Here is a 9,144-nt window from a genome sequence, read left to right on the forward strand (position 1 = left end):
CAGATGTAAGATAAGATAAGAGTACAGGCTTTTCCTTGTACAGATTGCAGTTGGGGTTAATGGGTACAGCACTGCTCCTTCACTTTGCCCACCAGTACTCACCAGTCTGGGGATCAGATCAGAAACATTTTCGAGAGGAAATTATCTACAAAAGTGAAATGTGGAACAGAGTACTATACTGCACAGAAAATAAATAAGCTCCTTTCTTTTTTTTATGACTGTGACAAGACGATCAGCATACTTGTTCAGACAGGTACAGGATTAGTTCATTGAGATTTCTTATCATAGGTTACAGACGAAATACACACTTCACCCTTAATTTTTCTTTGAAACTCTTAATCATAGCGTAGTTCTTTGCGTGGGTGAGGAGGAGGTAGCACATGAGTGCATACTCTCTAAGACTGGCACCTGAATGGGTGGACAGGGCAGATTTCATTAGTGATTAAAACAAGAAAAACCAAACATGAAGCACGTACAAAGCTAAGATAAAATCTATTGTGGACACATATCAAACTGTTGTGTAGTAGTACTGAGAGTATCGGTACTGAAGCTCAGAGAGACACATGTAAAACTGCAAGCACTGGCATTAAACCCCTGTCAACAAGTATAACAAGTAATCTTTGGTTTAATCCTAAAGCCTCTGCATTGGCTACCTGTGTGCTTCAGAATTGATTTTAAGATCATTTTATTGGTTTATAAAGCTCTTAATGGTGTTAGTCCCACTTGTTTATCAGTTTCGCTTTTACACCATGAACCCTCTAGAGCCCTTATCAGAAGTCATAGTCAGAACAAAGATCCGGGGGTGAGGCATCTTTTTATCACTTTGGTCTTTGTCTCTGCAACAGCCTCCCTGAGGGAGTGTTGACACTTTTAAAAGCAAACTCCAGACTTTTTTTTATCTGGCATTGAACTGATTTGTATTTGCTTAGGGTGTTTTAATATACAGATTAAGTCTGATTAATTCATTGACGGTGGTTCAGTGTGATTTCCAGTAAAGCAGCCGAGAAGAGGATACATAGGAAATACCACAAAAAGTAAAGGTTAAAATTTACTGACTCTGCTGTGGGAGACTAAAGTTTATGTTAGTTTGAAATGGAAAATGAGGCTTATAAACCAGTTGGAACTGAGAAGTTGGACCTAGATCCAAGAGAGTGGATGTTGGTGTTCCAAATAGTTGTGAAGTGACGTTTATCTCAAAAACCAGAGTCAAGAAAGTGAGAGGACTGTTATTGTTGTGAAAGTGCTGCAAGTTATCGTGTAATATGAGATTGAATGCCAGAGTATTTCCTAAAGTCTGTTTTAGGGAGGATTTATTTGATGACTTTGTTGAAGGCCTTATTTGTAACAGCTTGATTATGTAAGATCATTTAAAGTGCTTTTCTCAGTGATGAAACAAGGGTAAGAGAGCTAAACCACTTGTCCTGAGTTTATTCTTGTGTAAACCTCATATCAGCAGACAGGTTTTTCTATATTAAATAAAATGATATGTTATTAATCAATCTCTCTTTCACAACATCTGGGGTCCTTTCACCTCTTATGAAGAGGTCATTAGGCCATGTGATGGAAGCAACTCAGGAAATATAAGTAGCTGTTGGAGAAAAAAAACAGCTATGCAAACTGGAAGTCAGACCATCAAACATTCCTAATCCAGTAAGGAAAACACGACTGCTTTGATAAAGGTTGTTCTCCGGCTCCAACCATGTCTAACAGAGATATCTAAAATCAGCCAGAAGTGTTCTTCTAGCATAAATCACCAATCGGAAAAAAACTTCACAGGACTACAAGTTAAGTTAACCTCTCATAACAGACAACTGTTGCCACAAAGGCTGTTTACCAACACAGACGGCCTCTTTTCAATAATTTAATTAACAAATAGTTAATTATATATATAATAATATATTCTATCAAGATTGTATTTATTTTCATTTTTAAAACTGATTAAATAAATCCTTTTCAAGGATGTAAGAGGTAATTTCTCATTGCAAAACCTCAGGAATTGATCTACTTTAAGGTTACACATTTATGTGACATTTAAAACATTAATATAGCAGCAAACAACTATTTGTTATGTAAAGATATAATGGAGATGTAACAGAGTAGTCCAAACCAGCCCTGGTAATTGTTGGAAAGACTAACAAAGACAGTTTAATTTTGTTTCAGTCCAGTTAGCAGTCTGTTTTAAAATGATCTGCTAGGTAAAAATATTTGTTTTATTGAGGTAATCTGTTCGTTTTGTCCATTGATTTGATCTGAGATGCTGGTGCTTTAGTGTGACATCCAGTGGCAAGTGAATGTCATACATATATCCTGTTACTAAAATGACCTTGTAAGGCATTGTTCAAACTGCATTCCTTGAGAATATTTCATCATACAGATAGTTATTATAGTATTGGCTCAACCACAACGTAACACAAATAATAATAAACAGAATCAACAGCGTTATGAGTCTGTGTTTATTTCGGCACATATTTAATCCACCGGACAGCACAGTTTATTTTAGTGAGAAATAATAAATAATAATTAAAATGGACAACCTCTTGTTCCCGCAGTCTTCTCCCACTGACAATGGAGACTGTAGCGAGTAGAGGGGACAAAATTATTAAAAAGTTTATCTTTATGGATTATATTGTTGCCGAATTGACAGTCAGACTGTGGACGTATGATGCACTTTAGCTTGTGTTTCTAGCGTTCCGTGTTATTATGGACACATATTTCTTAAAGGGAGTTTGGCGCAATACATTCCCTGAAAGTACAGAACACAATGAACAACAAATATTTTTTACATACAATAGTGAAAGAGCAGCTTTAGTGGTCGTGATCAAAATAAAAATGTGTGACATCCGTAGACTACATTCTTGTCACATTATGCCACGTTGTCGGTTAGGGTTAGTTTTTATGAACAGTGTTATGCTCATCTGACAGAGACAATACAGCTGTTGTCTATAAAAAACAAACCAAATAGACAGATGATACAGCTGTGCAGTTGTTGACTTTGAAGCAAGAACATCTCATTTTGTTAACCACATGTTGCCTCATCTCCTCTGTGTCTCTCCTCGCATCTTAGTCCCTCCCACCAGAGTTGCGAGGAAAGGAGGCAAGGATGTACAAACTAGAAAAGGGGAACCGCGTTATGTTTGTGCTGGAGAGACAAGAAGTGGTGGGGCCTCATCCGGTTCAACAATAAAACCCTTCCCCTGGGGGAACCACTCCTGCAGGGCTTCTGTCCAACTGCCAGTGTTGCAGAATGTCAACAAGATATCAAACACTGTGAACAGAGAGAAGAACTTGTTAAATATAAAACACCTACAGCTACAGTTGTATTGCAAATTAAAATTAATTACTCACCTTGATTAATAGCTAGGATCTTTGAGTGGAAGTTCTTGGTATTGTTTTTCTTCACCATGTACTCGTCTATGGGCAGCCTCGCCGTGAGGACGCTCAGTTCTCTGGCTCTCGTGAAGCTCAACTTCTGAAAGGGAGAGGCTCAAAAAGTTGGTAGAAATCCAATATATCACATCTCACATGTGCACTGATACAATCTCCCCTTGCTGCAGTGATAGCATTGTGAGAAGTACAAGAGCTACAAGATTTGAGCAGAACAGAATACTGATTAAAAAAGGAAAACTAATCGATGATTGTTACGGCCCTGGCCGTATTATTAGTATTATGTTATGGTATTGGTTCCGTCTGTGGTGTGTGTTGGTGTTTTTTTGTCCCTGTTCCTGTGCAGGAGTGTGCAGCCTGTCGATTGTTGATCTTTGATGGCAACCCGTAGGTCAGCGCTGACTGGTCCATGCCGTGGGATCGGCTGGTGGAGTGTCGCCTGCTGGTTGGTTCTCCCAGGGAGCCGCAACATCCGCCGGGGATTCAAAACGCCGCACCACACCAATTGTTACGACCTTAGTAGATAGTGTTTTTGTATGATTGTGTTTAGTGAGTATCGTAAGGGTGAGCTGCCATTTTCTTTGTACTACTTTTCTCCTGTTTTTCATTAGGATAGGGAGTTAGGTTTAGTAACTGTATTTTATTTATATTGCATAGGGATTAGTAAGGATTTTTGTTTAAGGAAGTTAGCCCTGTTTTGTTTGTTGTTTTGGCCTTGGTTCACCCTGAAGTTTGTTGTTTAGTTTTTGTTGCACTTTGTTTCACCTGTTTGTAAATAAATCACATCACTTGATTGTTAACACTGTGTTAGTTGTTCGTTTGGGAATCGGGGTAGGATTATTGGTTCATTTTCATCACACATTTATGTGGCGCTCCTTCCCCCTAGACAGGGGCGTAACAATGATAATGAATCAGTTGCTGCAGTTATAATCCGTTTGAATGTGTAATACCTTCTGGATGCTCTCATCCACAAGGCCACCGAGGATGTACACCTTGTCAGCATCTACTGTCTCCAAAGCTGAAATAAAAGAAATTTAAAAAAATTGTATTTTCATTAAGATTTTTTATTAACTTTACATTATCTTTGTGTTTTACTAGGTGTAAACTAATAAAGTAGTGCAAGTTGCAGTGGCAGTACTGTGTGATCAGATAGTTAGAATACACCCTCTGCTGGCCAAAAGAAACATTTCAACTAAAAACTTTTTATACACACTGTATCTATGAAATTGTACTCTGAAAAGTTAATCTCCTCTGCACTAAGATAGACATTTTATTCATAAATGCTGTTGAGACAAATCAAACCTTCTTCAGCATCCGGTGTGAGGTAGACAACGGCCTCTGGAGGGAAAAGGTCCAGACAGCTTTCTTCTGTTATGTCCATCTAAAAAAATGGAAAATAGTCTGTTGGTAAATATTCAAACTATTTCTGGTCCAGATAACAGAGGGAGAGAGTGAAACTAGTGACGAAACTATAAACGTGTGAGTGTCCTGTAGTGTGTGAGTCCAAAAAATAGATTAAAGAACAATTTTTGAGGCCTTGTTGTCAGGTTCAGTTGTTTCAGCTGGAGGATACAGCTTATTTTATCTATTTTGTTTTAGGCTAAAAAAACTTACCAAATACGGGTCATTTATAAAGCTTTAAACTATGAAAAAAATAAGATTTCCTACTTTATCTTTCCTTTAAAATGTCGTGATATAGTGAATTCAGGATGTGAAAAACCACCGTGTAGTTGAGGAAGCCGTCGTTCATTCGGATGCACTCCCTGTAGAGACGACTGTCCTCTCTCAGGTCCGTCAGGAAAAGGTGAAACGGTCGAGTCGCCTTCTTGTTCGACCCGTACAGCCTTCTCAACTGGCCAGCCAGTCGACTCACCTCCTGAACCAAACACACACCACACACACACACACACACACACACACACACACACACAGTTAATGAAGACACAGGCAAATGTCTCTCACTGTTTGAAAGAGAAACAGCTGTGTTGAGGCTCCTACCTTATCAGACATGCTGTCTGTCATACTCAGGTCAACGCAGAGTTTGAGCCCTGTGGACTGAGCCTCGGCTAAACGCTCTTTGGTGATCGCTTTCATGACCCGTTTGGTAAACTGAGGATTACCTGTGCTCGCACCTGTGTGACAGTAACACCGGACAGACGTGTGTTCAGGTTATAGGAGCTTTAGATTTAAATGACTTTCACCTACAAAAACAACACCAGTCTCTTATTTACCTGAGTCCTGCTCACGGTTGAGCTTTTTCTTCTGCTTCTCTTCTCGTCTTTTGCTTTTCTTTGCTGCCAGCTGTCGTTCCCAGTTGCGCTGCTTCCTCAACACATTCTTCTGTTCAGTAAGCAGAAAACAACAACAACAATTAACAGCACAGGACAACTCAGGATGTCCACAGATTTATACAAGACACTACCTTAAAATATTGCTTTATTCATTCAGCAAGTAAAAAGCTCCATCGGTTTAGTATATCTTTAAATAATTAGTATTTCAAATGAAGCCAAAGTAAACAAACTCACTGAGTATGCTGCATGTTGTCTCCCTGGTCTGTCCTCCACATCAGTGTCCACGTCTATCTGAAGCAGATCCATCACATCTGAAACTCCCTTCAGCTGCATTTCACACACACCTGAGCCAATATCTTCCATTTCACTCTGCTGTTCTCCTCTTATTATATATATATATATAAATATATATATAGATGTTATTACTTGAGGTCGTTGAGGGCTAAACAAAGACCGCCGGGTGAGAGTAAATCAAACTTTAACAGCCAATAAGTCATATTTGTGTTATCTACGTAACACAAGGTGTTTTATAAATCACAGCCCTTTTCTTAAATTCACTCAGTAACACATTTAAAGACAATATCTGATGAAGAAAGAGAGAAAACGCACGCTAAAACGGTGCCACTTCCTAGTCGCATGTGAACGACGTCAGAGTAAACAAAAGAGGAGGTGGGCGGAGACAAGAAGAAATAAATAGAGAAAAATAAACAATAGGACTCCACTGTTGACTGTTTATGTAAGTTCAGGACTCCATTAATAAAGCCAGCTCCATTCAGACAGACGTTTAGGATGTATCTGGTATTTTGTGGTGTGTGTGTCTCTGGCAGTGAGACAGTTTACATTTCCACTAACACACCAGGAGAGGGCAGTGTAATAATACCAATATAACTCCATAATTACAGGTAACTTTAATGTTTAATACACCTTATGAGACTATATATTCATCAATTATTGAATCCCAGAGGTTTGTTTCTGTTCACGGCTTCATACCACCAAAGAATAAAAAGAGACAAACTCTCCTCTTCTTGTGTATTTGTGTATTGCTCCTATAATATATGATAAAGCTTTATTTACTCAACAGTACAAGGACAGCCTACAAATAACAAGTTAAAATAAATAAAACAATAGGAGGTATATAAAACTAAAATAAGAATACAATAAAAACACAACCACAAAATACAACTAACAATACAATACGACATATACTATTGCTGTAACTTGTTAAACAAATCAGTTATAAATAAAATACAACTTTATAAACTTCATTAAACTTTCTCTTCTGACATTAATTACGCATGCGCAATGGGGCGCGATGCCTTTATACCTTAGTGACGCTGCTGGTGGTGAGTTAAAATCCGTTTTCTTTATTCTTTTACACATTTTGCGTGAATACAAGATGAAAACGTATGAAAAGTGATTAACTGTTATGCATAATAAATTGTACAATCGTTGGATTATTAAACACACCACAAAGTCATTATTGAAGGCGATGAAGAGAAATGCTGTTCAGATCAGTCTTTTTAAGCTACTGTTTTAACCAAGGTGTCAGAGTTTATTAAAATAAAATAACCTTTTTCCATCTGGGAACAGTTATAAGAATTCAAATTGTATCGGTGTCTCTGCAGCAAGTATTTAAAGTTACCACCTAACACTTAATTGTTTTGTTATAACAAAAAAAATCTACATAGGTTTAAATGTTTTGTTTTAGTTTGACAATTGTTGTTTCTTTTATATTTATTATTATATTATTATTTATATTTTGCGATGCACCGGAACCATGTGTGTTACCTCATTTGTCGCCGGAATCCACAAATCGGTGCACACTGCAACTGTTACCCATCTAGCTTTTCTAAACATTAAACGTAACTTTTATCGTCTTTTCCACCGTCACATTATTTCTACCTCCGGTTATTTTACACTATTTGACAGCGGCCGTCGACCACCGTACACGTCCGGTTGTTGATTAACGCCTCGGCTCTAAAAACAACAGTTACACCTCTGTTGTTGTTGTTGTTGTTGTTAGCATTTGAAGCTAACACGCTGACACGCGGCACCGCGGCAGCCAATGAGAGGCATATGCCCACCGCACGGCATTGTGGGTATTAAAAATAAAGCTAATTTATCCATTATTTTACAGTTTATTGAGGTTTTTATGGTGCGAACAGCTGTCGGATACAGGTAGCGCTTTGTTTTGTGATCAGAACTGTGTTAAAGTGTATGTTTGGAAAAAAATATTATAATTAAAATGTGTTTTTAAATGTCGTTATATCGTGTTAACAAACACAGATATAATGTACGTATTGTGGGTTTTATCCGGTGCAGTCCACCAGTTCGCTGTTTAGATGTTGTTGGTAATAATTCCCGCTTTCTAAAGATCTGGTGCGGTGTTTGGGTATCAGCACCGTGACCGAGAAAGGCGTGTTGGTCGTACGAGTAGTTGGAGCAGAGCAGATATTCGTTAAGACTATACTTTCAGGGATCATTTCTATAGTTTCTGACTTGAGAAATGTGTTTCTAAAGAGTTTGGTCTCGCTAACCACGATGAAGAGTCAGTGATACTTCTTCCTGAGCGCGAAGCGGGCGGAGAGACTTGATTTAGTTCATATGCTCTCTGCTTTTGATGACCGTTCACTGTTTCCTCTGGAGACAATGAGGTCAAGTCTACGGTGGTGCAAAAGTCTACGGTCACCGTAGACAGTTCCGCCTTCTGGTTGGTCAATTCTCACCGTAGACTACCAATCATATCGTCTCCCGGCGTCATGTGACTGACCGTAGACAGTTACGGCTTCTGATTGGCCCAGAGTCTACGCTCGGTTACTCTATGCAGATTAGTATTTTCCTCCGGCGAGCATACAGTATTGGTAAGACTGAATTAATAAACTAATGTGTTATTACACTCGCTCACTACTCACTGCGCCTCATACGTACATAAATTAATTTATTGTAACACTATTTATATTGAGCATTGTCTTTATCGGTAGACGGGACGTAGCGTTAATGTTAGCATTAGCGCCTAGTGTAAATAAATATTTATTATGTGTATGTATGTATGAATGTATGTATGTATGTATGTATCAATGACCTGTTGTAACCAATGTTCATTGTTATATTAGTAATTGATAATAACAATAATAATATTATAATAATAATCAATCTCAATCAATCAATCAATCAATCTTTGTATAGCACCAAATCACAACAAAGTCATCTCAAGGCACATTGAGCAGATCTAGACCATACTCTTCAGGTTTAAATAATATAACAACAACAACAACAACAACAACAATAATAACACGTCTGTCTTTGTTGTTGTTTTTGTTGCTTTGCTGTATCTATAAGTGTATTTCAGTATCTCCAGAAGAGAGATGGCGACCCCACCACAGATCAAGGTCGTCAACCCAGCAGCCCCTGCACATCGCCAACAGGCTGCACTGACGGCGACCAGAGAGGCCCGTAGTTATCGGGATAA

General features: G+C 38.3%; 2 protein-coding genes and 1 non-coding gene across 4 annotated transcripts in view; 2 read left to right on the forward strand and 1 right to left on the reverse strand.

The window, feature by feature from the left end:
• Positions 1-2,430: 2,430 nt before the first annotated feature.
• trmt10b (tRNA methyltransferase 10B) lies at positions 2,431-6,325 on the reverse strand. 2 transcript variants are annotated; one of them, XM_051429330.1, is made up of 8 exons: positions 5,910-6,324; positions 5,616-5,724; positions 5,383-5,516; positions 5,108-5,260; positions 4,687-4,765; positions 4,335-4,402; positions 3,346-3,469; positions 2,431-3,265 (listed from the first exon to the last, which is right to left on the reverse strand). In XM_051429330.1, exons 1-8 carry the CDS (start codon positions 6,036-6,038, stop codon positions 3,129-3,131), a joined length of 933 nt encoding a protein of 310 aa, XP_051285290.1. In that variant the 5' UTR covers positions 6,039-6,324; the 3' UTR covers positions 2,431-3,128. The 2 variants fall into 2 exon arrangements, with proteins under 2 accessions (XP_051285290.1, XP_051285291.1); XM_051429331.1 differs by lacking the exons at positions 2,431-3,265; positions 3,346-3,469 and adding an exon at positions 3,476-3,899 and having other exon boundaries at positions 5,910-6,325.
• Positions 6,326-8,135: 1,810 nt separating this feature from the next.
• LOC127349612 (small nucleolar RNA U3) lies at positions 8,136-8,346 on the forward strand. The gene has a single exon (XR_007880343.1). It is a non-coding gene; the product is annotated as a small nucleolar RNA U3 (small nucleolar RNA).
• A 10-nt stretch (positions 8,347-8,356) lies between these two features.
• Positions 8,357-9,144, forward strand: part of LOC127349604 (uncharacterized) — a 3,663-nt gene continuing 2,875 nt past the window's right edge. The window contains exons 1-2 of the mRNA XM_051375469.1: positions 8,357-8,536; positions 9,015-9,144. The exon at positions 9,015-9,144 is cut by the window's right edge and continues 201 nt beyond it. Of these exons, the coding sequence (XP_051231429.1) occupies positions 8,497-8,536; positions 9,015-9,144 (170 nt within the window). The 5' untranslated portion in view covers positions 8,357-8,496. The remainder of the gene's footprint in view (positions 8,537-9,014) is intronic.

This window comes from Dicentrarchus labrax, unplaced genomic scaffold (assembly GCF_905237075.1).
Source record: "Dicentrarchus labrax unplaced genomic scaffold, dlabrax2021, whole genome shotgun sequence".
In the NCBI taxonomy this organism is placed as follows: Eukaryota; Metazoa; Chordata; class Actinopteri; family Moronidae; genus Dicentrarchus; species Dicentrarchus labrax.